Source organism: Salvelinus sp. IW2-2015, linkage group LG12 (assembly GCF_002910315.2).
Source record: "Salvelinus sp. IW2-2015 linkage group LG12, ASM291031v2, whole genome shotgun sequence".
In the NCBI taxonomy this organism is placed as follows: Eukaryota; Metazoa; Chordata; class Actinopteri; order Salmoniformes; family Salmonidae; genus Salvelinus; species Salvelinus sp. IW2-2015.
In genome coordinates, this window is record NC_036852.1 from 878,948 (window position 1) to 900,028 (window position 21,081).

Below are 21,081 nucleotides of genomic sequence, written 5' to 3' on the forward strand. Positions count from 1 at the left end.
ATTAGCGCGAGCAACAATAGTGTCATCCGCGGTTCGTTTTCAAAATATCAGTCCCTCATTGAAACTGATGRAAACTGATAAACATTTTGAAAACATGCCACAATTGGACAACATAATGCTAAGCAAGGTTGAAATGTTATATAAATTCTCAAAACACATATAATTGGTTCATTTGAATGAGGTGAAATTGCTGTATTTCAATGTATTTGAATTCAGAATTGCTTTGGGGGCATACATATAATATATGCACTGTGCACCCTAAGGTATGTAATGTGCACCTATGAAATGGGGTATCAGCCTACTCAGTGACACCCACAGAACACAACTATGTAGAGTTCCCACATATTAGCGTCCTACCTCTTATTACAGGACATTGACTGTGGGAAATCATCATCCCAGTCAGTCTATTGTGTATTGGGCATTCATATCGCACTGTACAGCCTGAGCTACGAATTGTGTACCCATGAAATGGGGTATCAGCCGACTCAGTGATACCCACAAAACAAGGTTTGAATGTTATATAAATTAAACAAAAGAAAATTATTAGGTAATTTTGACYAAAACAACTCAAAATCTGTTGAAATCACACTGTGGATGTATTTGAATTCAGACTTGTATTGGGAGCACCATCCCACTTCAATATACACAATAGACTGACTGGAAAGGTGATTTCCCACAGTCAAAGTCCTGAAATAAAAGCTAAGATGCTAATATTTGTGTAAACTCATAGTTATGGCCGTAACGGGAGTACATTTTAAGAGTTTTTCTGAGCAACTCCATATTTGGTCAGTAACAAATGTATTTTGATAACGCTTTCAGAGCTGTCTACGGGAGTGAACGTTATTTATAATAAGAATTACATGGAAAATGGCTGGCCCTCCCTTCGGCAAAATATATTTTACCTAAACCCTCCCTGACCCTCCCCTATACCCCAAATAATAATTAAAACAAAGTGGATAGCAGAGAACATGTCTACCYTTTACCCTCACTTCTTGGACAGACCAGAGCCTTGAATATGCAGTTTTAGAAACTGTTCTTTGTCTTGCAAGCATTATATGGCAACACAGGAATATTGATAGTGCAAAGGGCTGCAGGCCAGAAGGTTGTGAGTTCGCAGACTACCGTGGACAAGAGTAGGGGTGGAATTAATCTGTTATTGTATTTGCTGGGCTGAGGAAAAAATAGCCTTTTAAACTCAGCTAAAAAAGAAATGTCCCTTTTTCAGGACCCRGTCTTTCAAAGAGAATTCGTAAAAATCCAAATAACTTCACAGATCTTCATTGTAAAGGGTTTTAACACTGTTTCCCATGCTTGTTCAATGAACCATAAACAATGAATGAACATGCACCTGTGGAACGGTCGTTAAGATACTAACAGCTTACAGACAGTAGGCAATTAAGGTCACAGTTATGAAAACTTAGGACACTAAAGAGGCCTTTCTACTGACTCTGAAAAACATCCAAAGAAAGATGCCCAGGGTCCCCGCTCATCTGTGTGAACGTGCCTTAGGCATGCTGCAAGGAGGCCTGAGGACTGCAGATGTGYCCAGGGCAATAAATTACAATGTCCCTACTGAGATGCCTAAGACAGTGCTACAGGGAGACAGGACAGACAGCTGATCGTCCTTGCAGTGGCAGACCACGTGTAACAACACCTGCACAGGATTGGTACATCGGAACATCACACATGCGGGACAGGTACAGGATGGCAACAACAACTGCCCGAGTTACACCAGGAACGCACAATCCCTCCATCAGTGCTCAGACTGTCCGCAATAGGCTGAGAGAGGCTGGACTGAGGGCTTGTAGGTCTGTTGTAAGGCAGGTCCTCACCAGACATCACCGGCAACAACGTCGCCTATGGGCACAAACCCACCGTCGCTGGACCAGACGGGACTGGCAAAAGTGCTGTTCTCTGACGATTTTGTCTCACCAGGGGTGATGGTCYGATTCTCATTTATCGTCGAAGGAATGAACGTTACACCGAGGTCTGTACTCTGAAGCGGGATCGATTTGGAGGTGGAGGTTCCGTCATGGTCTGGGGCGGTGTGTCACAGCATCAACGGACTGAACTTGTTGTCACTGCAGGCAATCTCAATGCTGTGCCTTACAGGGAAGACATCCTCCTCCCTCATGTGGTACCCTTCCTCCAGGCTCATCCTGACATGACCCTCCAGCATGACAATGTCACCAGCCATACTGCTCGTTCTGTGCATGATTTCCTGCAAGACAGGAATGTCAGTGTTCTGCCATGGCCAGCGAATAGCCCGGATCTCAATCCTATTGAGCATGTCTGTGACCTGTTGGATCGGAGGGTGAGGGCTAGGGCCATTCCCCCCAGAAATGTCTGGGAACTTGCAGGTGCCTTGGTGGAAGAGTGGGGTAACATCTCACAGCAAGAACTGGCAAATCTGGTGCAGTCCATGAGGAGGAGATGCACTGCAGTACTTAATGCAGCTGGTGGCCACACCAGATACTGACTGTTACTTTTGATTTTGACCCCCCCCCACTTTGTTCAGGGACATTATTCAATTTCTGTTAGTCACATGTCTGTGGAACTTGTTCAGTTTATGTCTCAGTTGTTGAATCTTGTTATGTTCACACAAATATTTACGCATGTTAATAAGTTTTCTGAAAATAAACGCAGTTGACAATTGGAAGACGTTTCTTTTTTTTGCTGAGTTTATAAACATTTCATGCAATTGTACTTCATTTTTACATATTAGCAGAATATTTTTTTTAATACCACACAAATTACAGAAATAACAAGGTAAGAATGGACAGAGAGATGGGCATATGTATTCATCGTATTTTTCCAATGACAAATCAGTATTTGCAACAAAACTGTCCCTGTTTGAATTATTTGCAATCTGAGACGTCATTGGGCATCTGAGCATGGTACTTTCAAAAGTTAGGTCTACTCTGTCCGGGGTGGAACGGTAGTCCTATCTACGCAGAAAGATGTAAACTTTAACTGCTGGCTACTTTTCTTCCYTGGCTTAACCCAACGAGATAAGGTCACAGGTGTTTCCTTAAAGCTGTCTGGGTTTAAACATCTGCTATTGTACAGAAAGTAAATAGCTTAATCAATTGATCACTTCCCAATCAAAGTATTTTTTGTGACTATAGAAGGCTATAACTCAGCCTTTGAATGTCTCTGGTACACAACAATTATATTTCCATATGCATCGGAGTCACGTCTTTCCTGTGTATTTTACATAAAGCATTGAGGACCAAAGTGCTGTCACAGATCACTGTAAATAATCGGATCCATTGTATTTTCTTCAATCTTAAGCTAACAAAGGGTAGGTCTGTGCTTTGACGTTTTCATTAATATAAGGTAGGCCTATGGCATACCCTTTCATACCCCCACAATTCGAGTCTTTGTTTTAATTTAGCCTACCTCTGTGTCAGTGGGCTGTTATTTAAAGGAAGCATGGTGGGTGGAGGAATTGACCTACAAATCTATGGATATAGCAGCCTATAGCCTAATTTCGTCTGTTAAACAGGTAAACCTACCTCTTATTTCTTAAATAGGAAGAAATAAGCTTCAACACAAAGCCCACTTGTTATTAGTAAAGTTTAATTAAAATGAAGACTGTTAAGGACCTCCCCTTTTTTTCAATTTTCGCCTAAAAAGATTGCCTGTAGCTCAGGACCTGAAGCAAGGATATGCATATTCTTGATACCATTTGAAAGGAAGCACTTAGAAGTTTGTGGAAATGTGAAAAAAAATTACGATAATATAACACATTAGATCTGGTAAAAGATAATACAAAGAAAAAAACTTGCGTTTGTTTTGTACCATCATCTTTGAAATGCAAGAGAAAGGCCAAAATATATTACATTTACATTTAAGTCATTTAGCAGACGCTCTTATCCAGAGCTATTACTAGATATTATTAGATATTACTCCAGCCCAGGTGCAATTTAGATTCTGGCCAGTAGATGGCAGCAGTGTATATATGCAATGTTTTAGACTGATCGAATTAACCATTGCATTTCTGTTCAAAATGTTGTATCAAGACTGCCCAAATGTGCCAAATTTGGTTTATTAATACATTTTCAAGTTCATAACTGTGCACTCTCCTCAAACAATAGCATGGTATTATTTCACTGTAATAGCTACTGTAAATTGGACAGTGCAGTTAGATTAACAAGAATTTAAGCTTTCTGCCAATATCAGATATGTCTATGTCCTGGAAAATGTTCTTGTTACTTACAATCTCATGCTAATCGCATTAGCCGTCCCGCGGGGGACCCACCGATCCTGTAGAGGTGAAGATGAATTAGATGAAGTAGATGAATTATGCCCACTCGAATTTGCCTACTTTCAGCACCATCAGCTGTCCATTTCCAATTGATTGTGCTGCAGCTGCTGCTTCAAATTTCAGCACCACAATGAAAGTTACTCTAATCTGGCTTATTGTGAGGTCAATAACTCTGATAAATACATCATGAGCAAGAAACACATGTTTTTAATAAAATAAATTAGAATCATATCATGCTATCAACCTCCGGTCCTCCTGATCTTCAACACTCTCCTTCTCAAACTGGACAGAACATAGGCGTATGTTTGGGAAGAAGCCTTTGACTCTCCTCCTAAACTGCCACCGCAGGCCTACACAACACAGCTATTGTCTAGGCAGCACACAAAAAAAGTTTTTGATCAGCAAGAGCTGAGCAGGCCGGGGCTCAGTGTTGGAACATCCATTGCAGTGTGTAATGCAGCCTAGTTTTATTTACACCATCAATACATAGCCTAATAAGCAACTCATTCCAAAACACAGAAATATAAAAATGTCATCCATTACAAATTACATGACCATCCCCTGGTCTAGATTTGAAAAAATGATATATACTAAACCCTCCCCTTGACTGAAATTGAAAAAGCATGACCCTTSCCATTTTCCTCCAGGTACCAATTATGTACATTTAGATCCATCCGTAATGGGAGTTTGAATCTGAGCTTCCTGGGCCTTGGCTAGGAGACAAGTCATACTCGGTCGACATCTCAGATACTGATTCAGCTGTACTGGTTAATTTAGCCATTTAAAGTTTAAAACAAGCTACCTTATATTCGTTTATTTTTATTTAAACAGTGCATGGATGTTAACTTCTATCTCATCTGAGGTTAAGATAAAATACTGAGAAGGTTTAAATACAAGACATTGTATTAACTAGTATGAATATTTTAAATACAGAGGATGTATTTACAGTACTTTCTAGTATTTTACAGCATCTGACTGTATTTTTCATGTTTTGAAGAGGCTCAAATGTTATGGTCCCAAAGAACGTCTAGAAGGCGGCCGGCCATGCAACCAGGTCAGCAGTTTCACTGTGATAGCAAGAGCGGGTGCTTTTGATGTTGACAATTTGCTGAAAAGCACCCTGAAAAGTATGCACAGATATTGCATAGACCATTGAATTACAATTACTAGAAGGGGCATAGGCCCTTAACCATGGCTATAAAAGGTGCACAGCTTTGGGGGTGAGGGGGGAGATTTCTCAGGCTCAATATAATTTTGTCTCCAAGTTCGAAAAAAATCATTGGGCCATTTTTGTGGGGTCTCCATCTCAAAATGCACATACAAGGATAACAGGTGTTGGGAAAAGAGAATACTTGCTGTTCACCCAAACCAACACTGTTTCGAATGGGAATGTCTGTTTTACTCATTTTAATTATACTGAACAAAAATATAAACGCAACATGTAAAGTGTTGGTCCCATGCTTCATGAGCTGAAATAAAAGATCCCAGAAATGTTCCATATGAAAAAAGTGTTTCTCTCATTTTGTTCACAAATTTGTTTTACATCCCTGTTAGTGACCATTTCTCCTTTGCCAAGATAATCCATCCACCTGACATGTGTGGCACATCAAGAATCTGATTAAACAGCATGATCATTACACAGGTGCACCTTGTGCTGGGGACAATAAAAGGCCACTATAAAATGTGCAGTTTTGTCACACAACACAATGCCACAGATGTCTCAAGTTTTGAGGGAGCCTGCAATTGGCATGCTGACTGCAGGAATGTCCACCAGCGCTGTTGCCAGATAATTGAATGTTAATTTCTCTACCATAAGCCGCCTCCAACGTCATTTTAGAGAATTTGTCAGAACCTCCAACAGGCCTCACAACCGCAGACCATGTGTATCGTGTCATGTGGGCAAGCGGTTTGCTGACGTCAACGTTCAATGTTGTGAATAGAGTGCCCCATGGTGGCGGTGGGGTTATGGTATGAGCAGGCATAAACTATGGACAACAAACACAATTGCATTTTATTGATGGCAATTTGAATGCACAGAGATATCCTGACGGGATTCTGAGCTCCATTGTCGTGCCATTCATCACCATCACCTCATGTTTCAGCATGATGATGCCTGGCCCCATGTCCCAAGGATCTATCTGTACAGAATTCCTGGAAGCTGAAAATGTCCCATTTCTTCCATGGCCTGCATACTCAGCAGACATGTCACCCATTGAGCATATTTAGGATGCGCTGGATCTACGTGTACAACAGTGTGTTCAAGTTCCCGCCAATATCCAGCAACTTCACACAGAAATTGAAGAGGAGTGGGACAACATTCCACAGGCCACAATCAACAGCCTGATCACATCTATGTAAAGGAAATGTATCGCACTGCATCAAATCAAAATCAAATCAAACTTTATTTGTCACATGCGCCGAAAAAAACAAGTGTAGACTTTACCGTGAAATGCTTACTTACAAGCCCTTAAGCAACAGTGTAGTTCAAGAGGAAGAAACATTTTACCAAGTAGACCAAAATAAAAGTAACACAATAAGAATTACAATAACGAGGCTATATACAGGGGGCACTGGTACCGAGTCAGTGTGCGGGGGTACAGGCTAGTTGAGGTAATCTGTACAATGTAGGTGGGGGCGAAGTGACTATACATAGGTAACAAACAAACAGCGAGTAGCAGAAGTGTACAAAATGGGGGGGGGGGGCGTCAATGTAAATTGTCCGGTGGCGATTTTATGAATTGTTCAGCAGTCTTATGGTTTGGGGGTAGAAGCTGTTGAGGAGCCTTTTGGTACTAGACTTGGTGCTCCGGTACTGCTTGCCGTGCGGTAGCAGAGAAAACAGTCTATAACTTGGGTGACTGGAGTCTCTGACAATTTTATGTGCTTTCCTCTGACACCGCCTATTATATAGGACCTGGATGGCAGGAAGCTTGGCCCCAATAATGTACTGGGCCGTTCGCACTACCCTCTGTAGCACCTTACAGTCAGATGCCGAGCAGTTGCCATACCAGGCGGTGATGCAACCGGTTAGGATGCTCTCGATGGTGCAGCTGTAGAACCTTTTGAGGATCTGGGGACCCATGACAAATCTTTTCAGTCTCCTGAGGGGGAAAATGTTTTGTGGTGCCCTCTTCACGACTGTCTTGGTATGTTTGGACCATGATAGTTCGTTGGTGATGTGGACACCAAGGAACTTAACAATCAACCCGCTCCACTAGAGCCCCGCTGATYTTAATGGGGGCCCACCTTTTCCTGTAGTCCACGATCAGCTCCTTTGTCTTGCTCACGTTTAGGGAGAGTTTGTTGTCCTGGCACCACACTGCCAGTTCTCTGACCTCCTCCCTATAGGCCATTGTCGGTGATCAGGCCTACCACTGTTGTGTCGTCAGCAAACTTAATGATGGTGTTGGAGTCGTGTTTGGCCACGCAGTCGTGGGTGAACAGGGANGGTGATCAGGCCTACCACTGTTGTGTCGTCAGCAAACTTAATGATGGTGTTGGAGTCGTGTTTGGCCACGCAGTCGTGGGTGAACAGGGAATACAGGAGGGGACTAAGTACACACCCCTTTGGGGCCCCAGTGTTAAGGATCAGCGTGGCAGACATGTTGTTGCCTTCCCCTACTACCTGGGGGCGGCCCATCAGGAAGTCCAGGATCCAGTTGCAGAGGGAGGTGTTTAGTCCCAGAGTCCTTAGCTTAGTGATGAGCTTCGTGGGCACTATGGTGTTGAACGCTGAGCTGTAGTCAATGAACAGCATTCTCACATGTTTATTTCACTTTTGTTTGTCCTTTTGTCCAGGTAAGAAAGGGCAGTGTGGAGTGCGATTGCATCATCTATGGATCTGTTGGGGTGGTATGCAAATTGGAGTGGGTCTAGGGTGTCCGGGAGGATGCTGTTCATGTGAGCCATGAACAGCCTTTCAAAGCACTTCATGGCTACCGACGTGAGTGCCACGGGTCGGTAATCATTTAGGCAGGTTACCTTCGCTTCCTTGGGCACAGGGACTATGGTGATCTGCTTGAAACAGGTAGGTATTACAGACTCAGTCAGGGAGAGGTTGAAAATGTCAGTGACGACACTTGCTAGTTGGTCAGCGCATGCTCGCAGTACACGTTCTGGTAATCCGTCTGGCCCAGCAGCTTTGTGAATGTTGACCTGATTAAAGGTTTTGTTCTCAACAGCTACCGAGAGCGTTATCACACAGTCATCCAGAACAGCTAGTGCTCTCATGCATGCTTCAGTGTTGCGTGCCTCGAAGCGAGCATAAAAGGCATTTAGCTTGTCTGGTAGGCTCGCGTCACTGGGCAGCTCGTGTCTGGGTTTCCCTTTGTAGTCTGTAATAGTTTTCAAGCCCTGCCACGTCCGACGAGTGTCAGAGCTGGTGTAGTAGGATTGAATCTTAATCCTGTATTGACGCTTTGCTTGTTTGATGGTTTGTCTGAGGGCATAGCGGGATTTCTTATAAGTGTCCGGATTAGTCTCCCGCTCCTTGAAAGCGGCAGTCCTAGCCTTTAGCTCGATGCGGATGTTGCCTGTAATCCATGGCTTCTGGTTGGGATATGTACGTACAGTCACTGTGGGGACATCGTCATCGATGCACTTATTGATGAAGCCGATGACTGAGGTGGTGTATTCCTTAATACCATTGGATGAATCCCGGAACATATTCCAGTCTGTGCCTGCAAAACCGTCCTGTAGTGTAGCATCCGTGTCATCTGACCACATAAGGTCACACCAGATACTGACTGTTTTTCTGATCCCCACCTCAGCCTTTTTTAAAGGTATCTGTGACCAACAGATGCATTTTGGTATCTCAGTCGTGAAATCCATAGATTAGGGTACAATTCATTTATTTCAATTGACTGATTTCCTCATATGACCTGTAACTCAGTAAAATATTTGAAATTGTTGCATGTTGCGTTTAAATTTTTGTTCAGTGTAGTAAACTTAAAGACAAAAAGGGAAGCATGATGTAAAATGCGAACTGATTTTAGACTACTAAAGCCAATAATTTACCTCTGCGCAACGGAGTTCTGATTAACAGTGGAGATAGAAAATGTCAATCTGATAATCACACGCTGCTATTTATCGTTGACCAGTAGATGTCCCTAATTTTCATTGTGAACAGATAATGACTCTCCGATGAATGAACCGTTTTTAGGCGCCGAAACCTTCAGAAAGCCTTGTCAGATATATGTTTATTTATTTTCCCTTTTGTAATGTAACTATTTGCACATCGTTAAAACAGTGTACATAGCCATAATATGACATTTGAAATGTCTCTATTCCTTTTAAACTTTTGTGACTGTTTACTGTTCATGTTTTGTTTATTTCACTTTTGTTTGTCTATTTCACTTGCTTTGGCAATGTAAACATTTGTTTCCTATGCCAATAAAGCCTTTAGAATTTAATTTAATATTAGAGAAAGGAAAAGATAGGAATGCCATTGGTCAATTAATGGGGGAACGTTTAACGCCCCACCCAGCAGACTGTTGACCAATCGCGTTCACGTTGTCATGCTACGTCAGGCGGTTSCTAAGCGAATGTTGGGTTTCTGAGCTAGCGCCATTCACTCCATTTCCCCATCTCCTAAAAAGGATCAATTCAATTCAAAGGGCTTTATTGGCATGGGAAACATGTTTACGTTGCCAAAGCAAGTGAAATAGATTAGGTATATCTGGCCTCGTTTAGGTGTCAATGGTGGAAACCGCTCGGGCTGATCTTCTTCTTCGTTGGGGTTTAACGGAGATTGGCATCCAATATTACATTGCATTACCGCCACCGCGCGGGCTGATCGATGTTGAATCAATTACCTCATACTGCAAACGTGCAGACGTTTCTCTCCATTTTTCGTTTTACGTGTTAGGGTTTCGTCCAATGAGAATGCTGAGACACAAAACACTTCCGATATGCTGTCTCTTTTCTAGGGTTTCACTATATAGCACAGCCACAAAGTCAAAATTGGCCATATTGCAAAAAAAATAATGAAAACAAAAAATGTATTTTTGGTCTTAATTTAAGTTTAGGCATAAGGTTAACCACACTGATAAGGTTAGTGCTAAGGTTAGGTTGAAAATCACATTTTAAGTAAATTAATTGAAGAATTAGGAGGGGTTATGACTTCCTGGCTGTGGTAACTAGTGACGACCCTTTTCTAGTTTCGCTGGATGTGGAGCAGTGTGAACAAATTCCAACCAAATCTAGTTTCGTAGATAGCCGACCAAAAATAGACCGAAATCAAGGTGATATGAACATATAGCTCGCTAAAGACATATTTATTTGGTTATATTTCGTACTTGCGATATGTTTCGTTTTATTTTAATAAACAATAACGTTACTTGACATAGCTAGCTAGTTGGCTAGGTAGCATGCTGACAAGCAGAATGAATGGGACCGTTCCTTACTAGCTAGCTACCTAGCTACCTAGCTAGCTACCTAGCTAGCTACCTAGCTAGCTACCTAGCTAGCTACCTAGCTAGCTAGCTAGCTACCTAGCTAGCTACCTAGCTAGCTAGCTAGCTTCTCCACATGTGTTTTAGCCTGTTTGCTAGTTAGCTGTCTTCTAGCTATGCAGTTGGTTAGCTGTGCCAACTGGCACGTCTGTCTTTTCAAATTAGGTTGTCGTTTGTGTCAACTTGAGTAGCTAGTAGGCGTTGAGCCAGCGATATGAAACCGGGAAGTTATCCGAGATAAATGACTGTTAGCTAGGTAGCTATGTGACAAGTCATCGCAGGGTATAGATTGCTGTCTGTATTCTTTGCCAGAAGTATTCCAGACGCAACTACACACGACGGGGTCTAATTCAAGGCAACTGTGTGGCATTGCAAACCCAGCCTTGGTAGTGTAGTAAACCATTGTAATCCGTACAAAAACTAGTSACATGTCGTTGTCGGAGTAAAAGGGAACAATATGCACACGGTTTCCGAAATTGACCCCTGGGGTGTGAGAGCTGAGTCTGATAGAGTTGTCAGCCATGTAAAAATGTAATGTTGATATTAAGCATGTCCCATAATTTAGTTGTTTGGTTCAAGAGCATGAAGTGTTTAATTCTATTTCTAAATGTTTTGTTGCAGATGCCTCCAAAGAAGGGAGAAGGACCAAAACAACCACCGCTGATTGGACGTTTCGGGACTTCTTTGAAGATTGGGATTGTGGGATTGCCGAATGTTGGGTATGGACATGACTACAATTTAGTTTCCCATAGTTGTAAAGGTAGGGCGTTGGAGAATCATTATCATGATTCACACTATAGGGCCAACTAGGATTGCACATTTTGGGGAATATTCAGAGATGGAGACTTTCTGTGAGAATATCAAATCAAACTATATTTGCCACATGTGCCGAATACAACAAGTGTAGACTTTACCGTGAACTACTTACTTACAAGCCCTTAACCAACAGTGCAGTTAAAGAAGAAAATATTTACCAAGTAGACAAAAAAAAAAGTTATAATAAAAGTAACACAATAAGAATTACAATAACGAGGCTACATACAGGGGACACCGGCTATATACAGGGGGCACCGAGTCAGTGTGCGGGGGTACAGGCTAGTTGAGGTAATCTGTACATGTCGGTTGGGGCAAAGTGACTATGCATAGGTAACAAACAAACAGCGAGTAGCTGTTGAGGAGCCTTTTGGTCCTTGACTTGGCATTCCGGTACCGCTTGCCGTGCAGTAGCAAAAAAAACAGTCTATAACTTGGGTGACTGGAGTCTCTGCCAATTTTCTGTGCTTTCCCCTGACCCCGCCTATTATATAGGTCCTGGATGGCAGGAAGCTTGGCCCCAGAGATGTACTGGGCCATTCATACTACCCTCTGTAGCAACTTACTGTCAGATGCCGAGCAGTTGCCATACCAGGCGGTGATGCAACCGGTCAGGATGCTCTCGATGGTGCAGCTGTAGAACCTTGTGAGGATCTGGGGACCCATGACAAATCTTTTCAGTCTCCTGAGGGGGAAAAGGTTTTGTGGTGCCCTCTTCACGACTGTCTTGGTATGTTTGGACCATGGTAGTTCGTTGGTGATGTGGCCACCAAGGAACTTAACTCTCAACCCACCCACCTTTTCCTGTAGTCCATGATCAGCTCCTTTGTCTTGCTCACATTTAGGGAGAGTTTGTTGTCCTGGCACCACACTGCCAGTTCTCTGACCTCCTCCCTATAGGCCGTTGTCGGTGATCAGGCCTACCACTGTTGTGTCGTCAGCAAACTTAATGATGGTGTTGGAGTCGTGTTTGGCCACGCAGTCGTGGGTGAACAGGGAATACATGAGGGGACTAAGTAGGGGAATTAATGGAAATGTATGCAAATTAATATTAATACCATTTAAATGTAGATGTTTTTTGCATTGGATATATTTACCATATCATATGGAGACAGAAACATAAACGTTTTACCTTATCATAAGTAGACATAATTGCAAATGATAAAATCCTTCCAATAGAAATAAAATAAACTATTTAGTTATGAATTGAACTTTAATTAATTGAGTTGACTCTTCACATGGGATGATTTCAATGAACAACAAAAGAAAGGAAATATTGAATTATCCCCAATGATCCATCGCATCTCCCAAAAACATTTTCAACATGCATCTGTAAAATGATAGTCTAGAAACTAAAGCTTTGGTCGTCTTCCTCTCAGGCTTCCATGTCTTCTCCCTGGACCTCCTCAATGTCCACCTCTTGAACATCAGACTCTGAGGCCTCATCTTCACTGTCACTTTCCAACCTTGTTGAGGTTGGCTCGTTGTCAGGCTCAAAAAGCCTCAAATTTGCCTGGATGGCCACCAATTTTTCAACCCTTGTATTGGTCTGTTGGCCTGTTGCGTGCTTTTAATTTTTTCCCCTTTTATTTAACCAGGTAGGCCAGTTGAGAACAAGTTCTCATTTACAACTGCGACCTGGCCAAGATAAAGCAAAGCAGTGCGACACAAACAACAACACAGAGTTACACATGGAATAAACAAACGTACAGTCAATAACACAATAGAAAAGTCTATATACAGTGTGTGCAAATTAAGTAAGGAGGTAAGGCAATAAATAGGCCATAGTGGCAAAATAATTACTATTTAGCAATTAAACACTGGAGTGATAGATGTGCTGAAGATGAATGTGCAAGTAGAGATACTGGGGTGCAAAGGAGCAAAATAAATAACAGTATGGGGATGAGGTAGTTGGATGGGCTATATACAGGTGCAGTGATCTGAGAGTTGCTCTGACAGCTGGTGCTTAAAGCTAGTGAGGGAGATATGAGTCTCCAGCTTCAGTGATTTTTGCAGTTCGTTCCAGTCATTGGCAGCAGAGAACTGGAAGGAATGGCGGCCGAAGGAGGAATTGGCTTTAGGGGTAACCAGTGAAATATACCTGCTGGAGCGCAAGCTACAGGTGGGTGATGCTATGGTGACCAATGAGCTGAGATAAGGCGTGGCTCTACCCAGCAAAGACTTACAGATGATACTGGAGCCAGTGGGTTTGGCGACTAACCTGAAGCGAGMGCCAGCCAACGAGAGCATACAGGTCGCAGTGGTGGGTAGTATATGGGGTGGTGACAAAACGGATGGCACTGTGATAGACTGCATCCAATTTGCTGAGTTGAGTGTTGGAGGCTATTTTGTAAATGACATCGCCGAAGTCGAGGATCGGTAGGATAGTCAGTTTTACGAGGGTATGTTTGGCAGCATGAGTGAAAGATGCTTTGTTGCGAAATAGGAAGCCGATTTCTAGATTTCATTTTGGATCGGAGATGCTTAATGTGAGTCTGGAAGGAGAATTTACAGTCTAACCAGACACCTAGAATATGTGGACAACTACAAATACCTAAGTCAGAACCGTCCAGAATAGTGATGCTGGACGTGCGGGCAGGTGTGGGCAGCGATCGGTTGAAGAGCATGCATTTAGTTTTACTTGCATTTAGGAGCAGTTGGAGGCCACGGAAGGAGAGTTGTATGGCATTGAAGCTTGTCTGGAGGTTAGTTAACAGTGTCCAAAGAAGGGCCAGAAGTATACAAAATGGTGTCGTCTGCGTAGAGGTGGATCAGAGAATCACCAGCAGCAAGAGCGACATCATTGATGTTTACAGAGAAGAGTCGGCCCAAGATTTGAACCCTGTGGCACCCTCATAGACTGCCAGAGGTCCGGACAACAGGCCCTCCGATTTGACACACTGAACTCTGTCTGAGAAGTAGTTGGTGAACCAGGCGAGGCAGTCATTTGAGAAACCAAGGCTGTTGAGTCTGCTGATAAGAATGTGGTGATTGACAGAGTCGAAAGCCTTGGCCAGGTTGATGAATACGGCTGCACAGTATTGTCTTTTATRGATGGCGGTTATGATATCGTTTAGGACCTTGAGTATGGCTGAGGTGCACCCATGACCAGCTCGGAAACCAGATTGCGTAGCGGAGAAGGTACGATGGGATTCGAAATGGTCGGTGATCTGTTTGTTAACTTGGCTTTCGAAGACCTTAGAAAGGCAGGGTAGGATAGATATAGGTCTGTAACAGTTTGGGTCTAGGGTGTCTCCCCCTTTGAAGAGGGGGATGACCGCGGCAGCTTTCCAATCTTTGGGGATCTCAGACGATACGAAAGAGAAGTTSAACAGGCTAGTAATAGGGTTTGCAACAATTGTGGCGGATAATTTGAGAAAGAGAGGGTCCAGATTATCTAGCCCAGCTGATTTGGTGTGTGTGTTCCCAAACAAGGACCATTTGCACTCTGAGGTGGCTGATGTTGGTGGGATTTGGAGGATGATGGCGGCAACAGGGGAAAGAGCCTCAGATCCACAAAGTCCCTTCCACCAGGTGGCTGATGAGAAATGTTGACACGACTGCCATATAGTATCTCCATCCCAAAGCCCTTGCTTGAAAGTGTACTTCGCCAGACTGCCAATAACCTTGCTCTCATCCATGCCAAGGTGGCGAGAAACGGTAGTGAWGACACCATAGGCCTTGTTCATCTCTGCACCAGACAGGATGCTCTTGCCAGCATACTTGGCAGAAGTCTTCATGCTTTTTGATGTATTTCAGATCTGTAGTTTCCTCTGCTTGGAGCAACAGTGAAGTGGCCAGGGCAGTATGGATTTCTTCTCTTACATCTGCAAGCAGAGTCTGAACATCAGACAGGATGGCATCGTCTCCCTCAATCCGTGGAATGGCTACTGCAATAGGTTTCAGGAGTTTCAGGCTGCTTACCACTCTCTCCCAAAATACATCATCCAGGAGTATCCTCTTGATGGGGCTGTCCATATAGGCAGACTGTGATGTGGCCATTTCTTGGAGAGACTCCTTCCCCTCTAGGAGACTGTCAAACACGATGACAACACCACCCCCAACGGGTGTTGCTGGGCAGCTTCAATGTGSTGCTCTTATTCTTCTCACTTTTCTTGGTGAGGTAGATTGCTGCTTTAACCTGATGACCCTTCACATACCTAATAATTTCCTTGGCTCTCTTGTAGAGTGTATCCATTGTTTTCAGTGCCATGATGTCCTTGAGGAGCAGATTCAATGCATGAGCAGCACAGCTAATGGGTGTGATGTGAGGGTAGGACTCCTCCACTTTAGACCAAGCAGCCTTCATGTTCGCAGCATTGTCTGTCACCAGTGCAAATYCCTTCTGTGGTCCAAGGTCATTGACTGCCTTTAGCTCATCTGCAATGTAGAGACCGGTGGGTCTGTTGTCCCTTGTGTCTGTGCTCTTGTAGAATACTGGTTGAGGGGTGGAGATGATGTAGTTAAAATTCTCAAAATTCCCAGGCTTAACTTCCCATGGACAATTTCCGGAAAAATTCCGGAAATTTACAGGAAAGTTTCCGTCCCTTTGCAACCCTAGGGCCAACCCAACCTGTGCTGTTCTGGCTTTCCAGCAACTGTGGTGGCTGCATGTCACTACAGTGCAAATTAGACAAATGTATCTGCTTTTGTTGTTCAGTAGACCTTACCATGCAGATGTCTTGGGCTGTAGAATAGTGACAAACTTTGTCTCGTAATTTTTGTCTACAGGAAGTCAACATTCTTCAATGTGCTGACCAAGAGCCAGGCCGCAGCAGAGAATTTTCCCTTCTGCACCATCGACCCCAACGAGAGCAGAGTACCCATCCCTGACGAACGCTATGACTACCTCTGCACCTTCCACAAGCCCCTKAGGTAGGGTTGTGTTTGTGAGCAGAGTGCCCATTCATGTAGAACGTTACAACTACTTCTGCYCCTTCCACAAGCCTTGGAAATGTGTGTATGAGTAAACGCTCTGTACATCAAGTTTGTGTGTGTGTAACTTCTCTGTCTCATTGGACAGTAAAGTCCCAGCGTTTCTGAATGTGGTGGACATAGCTGGGCTGGTGAAAGGAGCTCACGCTGGACAAGGACTGGGCAACGCCTTCCTGTCTCACATTAGTGCCTGCGACGGCATCTTCCACATGACACGTGAGTTTAACACACACTCGCAGAAACGCACACACATACACCCAAACACACACTGTAATCCTGGTGTACATTTCGCATTAAATCCGCAAGCAAGGGATGCTTCCATTCTAATCAATGGGGCACTCAAACCTACTCGGTGATAGCACAGTTCAGATGTGCATGAACAACAACAGTATACTCCATTCCTATTTTAGCAGCTTTGTGAAGTCTAGCACCATTGCGTAACCTGGACATAAATGTGTGTTTCTGTTTGTGTAGGTGCGTTTGAGGATGAGGACATCATCCATGTGGAGGGTAATGTGGACCCAGTGAGGGACATTGAGATAATCCATGAGGAGCTACGGCTGAAGGATGAGGAGTCTCTTGGACCAATCATAGATAAGTTGGAGAAGACCGCTGTCAGAGGAGGAGACAAGAAACTCAAACCTGAATACGTGAGTAGAGTGTGTGTGGGGTGGTTGATGAGTGCCCTATTGGGTCTGAGACTGAGGTCTGAAGTTGTGTATGTGGGCTTGATTCAAGCGCTTGAAACACTTTTCCATGCCCTCTCATAGATTGTTTGAGACCCACAGGCGTGCCTAGGGAGAAGGGGCCACAGATAAAATCAGAATTCAGCATTTGTTTACTCATGTTCTCTCCTTTCATTCCCTTCTTCCCTCATCCCTCACTCAGGACATCATGTTGAAGGTAAAGAACTGGATTTCGGAGGAGAAGAAACATGTCCGCTTCTACAATGACTGGAACGAGAAGGAGGTACGACTATGTGTGTGTGCTCACAAAAGAGAGGGAGCAGAGTACCATTAGTTGCATGGGCCTGTATACCAGCACACACATCTAACCCAGTGTGTGTGTGTTTATGCAGATCGATGTGCTGAACAAATACCTGTTCCTCACGTCCAAGCCCATGATCTATCTGGTCAACCTCTCAGAGAAGGACTACATCAGGAAAAAGAACAAGTGGTCAGTGGGTTCTCTTTCTTAATTCCTTATTTCCTGCTTTCTAAATCTTACGTTATTTGGGTTGTGATGCCTGGCAACCATTATCTGAGGAGCTGAACTGCTACTTTTTGAGGGTCTGAACTTTGCTTGCAGCAGGGGTTTATTTTGTGGTTGTGGCATTTTGTGCAGAATAAACACTGACAGTTTTGTATGCGCAAAAAACCCTGATAATGTTTGGTTTATTAAAGAGCAACTTCAATCAAAAATCAACTTTGTTTTTCTAATGTAGAGGATCTTTTCTCTATGTAAATACATAGGATTGTTTTCTCTTAAATATACATTCTCTCCCAGGCTAATTAAGATTAAGGAGTGGGTCGATGCCCATGACCCAGGAGCTATGGTCATACCAGTGAGTGGAGGTCTTGAGGCCAAACTACAGGACATGACCGACGAGGAGAAGGACAAATACTGTGAGGAGGCGAAGACTCAGAGGTACACACACGGACAGATCAAACACAATGAACACATTTTATGATATTGCAAGCGGTTAACTTAATAACTGTACATGTGTGTGTATTGCAGTGTACTGACTAAGATCATTAAGACGGGCTATGCAGCTCTGCAGTTGGAATATTTTTTCACAGCGGGACCAGACGAGGTTAGAGCGTGGACTGTCAGGGTAAGAGACACACAGTTTGGTTATCTCTCTCCCACAATGAGGTGTGGGTGTGACTATCAAAGCGTTATGTATTACTCCTCTCTGTCTTACAGAAAGGCAGCAAGGCGCCCCAGGCGGCAGGGAAGATCCACACTGACTTTGAGAAAGGTTTCATCATGGCAGAAGTCATGAAGTTCCAGGACTTCAAAGAAGAGGGCACCGAGAATGCTGTCAAGGTGTGTMTGTGTGTACTTGTCTGAGGCTGAGAGATACTGTCATGGGTGTGTGTGATGGCATGCCATAAGTACTTGTCAAAAGTTTTTTGGGGCGTTTATTTTTCCTTTATTTTCACGAAGTGTATCCGTTGTCATTTCTTATAACCGACAATAACTTTTGAACATCATATCAGCAGTTACTTAGCCCAATTCTGGCTTCAACTTCGACTCATCTGCTGTGGGCTCTTAATGTAATTCCGCCTCAATTTTCCGGGTATCCAAGAGGAAATGTTGGCTTTACAGAGGGGGAATCCTGGTGAGATTAAGGCGAAGGGAAAAGCGGCCACCTCTTCCCTCTATTCTGCTGGCCAATGTACAGTCACTTGATAGTAAAATTAATGACCTTAGACCATGGATTTGCTACCAACGAGACTTGTAACTGCAATATTCTCTACTTTTCTGAAACATTGCTTTTTGGACAAGATACCCCCCATGGCTATCCAACTGGATGAATTCTCCATTCACAGAGTGGACAGGACAGTAGATTCAGGAAAATTAATTGGGGGAGAGGTGTGCCTCTTCATCAACAATAAATGTTATTCTGACTCGAGCGCAAGCACGCCACCATCCACATCGACAGGGCTGCGGTGGAGCGGGTCGAGAGCTTCAAGTTCCTCAGGGTCCAAGTCACTAAGCACTTAATGGTCCACACACATGCGTAGTCGTGAAGTAGGCGCCCTTGTATTTATTCCTATGCACACTCACAGGACACTCCAGCACACAACATTCACACACATTTTTATACTGACTCTATACACACTCAAATATAATATTAATTTACGCTGCTGCTACTCTATCATACATCCTGATGCCTAGTCACCTTACCCATATACATATTTACCTGTATCGCTCCAATTTCCCTGCACGTTGTAAGTATGGTATTGGAACTGACCCTGTATATAGCTTCTTACTTTCTTGTGTTCTTATTTTTATTTGTGTGTTCTACCTTATTTTTTAGTACTATATTGATCACTGCATTGTTGGGTTTAGAGTTAGCAAGAAAGGCATTTCACTGTACTTGTGACATTAACTAAACTTGCTAAATTACTTTGTATAAAGTTTTTCTGYTTTGATTTGTCCCATAGGCTGCTGGGAAGTACAGGCAGCTGGGCAGGACCTACATCGTGGAGGACGGAGACATTATATTTTTCAAATTCAACACACCCAATGCACCCAAGGCGGCGAAGAAGTGATGGGACCAATGCGACCAGTACAATAACACAGGGTTCTTGTGTCCCGTCTCAATTTGTCCTCGAGGGCCACAGTGTCTGCTGATTTTTCTCCCCTCTCCCTGGTATTATGAATGGGAAGATAGAATTAGAATGATTGATTAATTCTATGCATGGTAGGATGAAAATCCAGTGCACACTGTAACCATTGAGGTCCTGACCAGGTCCTAAAGTGTTTTCTGGTCAGGATATTTTGTCAGGAAAAACTCTGGGCCCTAGTCAGGACTGATCGGAACATGGAGGGACCATTATTATTATTTTAAGTAAAGTAGGCATCTCTGACCGTGCCTGACCAGAAACCACCTACGTGACTTTTAGCTTGGGACCCTGATTATCGCACCTACCCATACACTATTATATTAAATCAATATCTTTGCCCACCAGACATCGCAGCCACATTGTGAATAAGAGGAAGATATAAATCAGTCTTCTGACACCCCTGGCCACATATTTGTGGAGGTGAATATTGCTTTCGTTACAAAAGGAAAACATAAACTAGCTAGCTTGCTACTTAGCTTAACAATGGAAGGTGCACAATCCATGGCTACACAGCTAGCTGGCAAATAAGCTACCTACTCTTAAGTTAGCTTGACGTGCTAGAAATTGATAGAAGTTGAGAAAAAAGTTACTAAAATAAATGTTTTATCTTCTGAATCCATTTCTTTATCCTGTATTGAATGTAGAAGTTCTAGTTTAATCTTCCTCCCAAAAAACGCAATCTCTGAGACAGTCAGTGAATCAGGTTGTCTCCATGGTACCCAGACAATATCTGCCATACAGTACATGCCTTCAAACTACCATAAAACCCATTTAAGTATGCCCTTACCTACGGAAATTGTTCGAGGGACTCTATGTAACACTCCAATTCCCTTAGGCAAGGGGAAATTATACGTTTTATGCAACTGGGCCCAGGCCTGACAACCATTTTCATGGAAACGCATGTACTGCAACCACAAAATGGGTCAACAATACACTCAATAAAACAAGACAACAGATTCCGTTGTGTTCAAATGTGTCTTAATTGATGGGTGTTCATGTGCGTGTATTTTGATGGGGATGCTTGTAACAGGCTGGGGGAACATGCTGATACTGCAAAATAAATGACATGCACAGTGACATACTAGTCTGCGTCTTGGTTCATGCAAAAAATATTCCATGTTGCAATGACTATTTCCCAGCACGTACACTTGAACATTTTCAGCATAACTGAAGCAGTTCCTTACAAAAAGCAGAGGCAATGAGCAACGTCTTGCTGGCAGCCTCACAGAACAATGTAGCCAAGATGTTCACGATC

General features: G+C 43.3%; 1 protein-coding gene across 1 annotated transcript; it reads left to right on the forward strand.

Annotated features, from left to right (window-relative positions):
• Nucleotides 1–10,402: 10,402 nt before the first annotated feature.
• LOC111970849 (obg-like ATPase 1) lies at nucleotides 10,403–20,903 on the forward strand. The gene is made up of 11 exons (XM_023997564.2): nucleotides 10,403–10,512; nucleotides 11,344–11,441; nucleotides 16,267–16,410; nucleotides 16,559–16,686; nucleotides 16,945–17,120; nucleotides 17,359–17,439; nucleotides 17,549–17,646; nucleotides 17,977–18,117; nucleotides 18,208–18,304; nucleotides 18,397–18,519; nucleotides 19,644–20,903. The coding sequence occupies exons 2-11, from the start codon at nucleotides 11,344–11,346 to the stop codon at nucleotides 19,749–19,751; spliced, it is 1,194 nt and encodes a 397-aa protein (XP_023853332.1). The 5' UTR covers nucleotides 10,403–10,512; the 3' UTR covers nucleotides 19,752–20,903.
• Nucleotides 20,904–21,081: the final 178 nt, after the last annotated feature.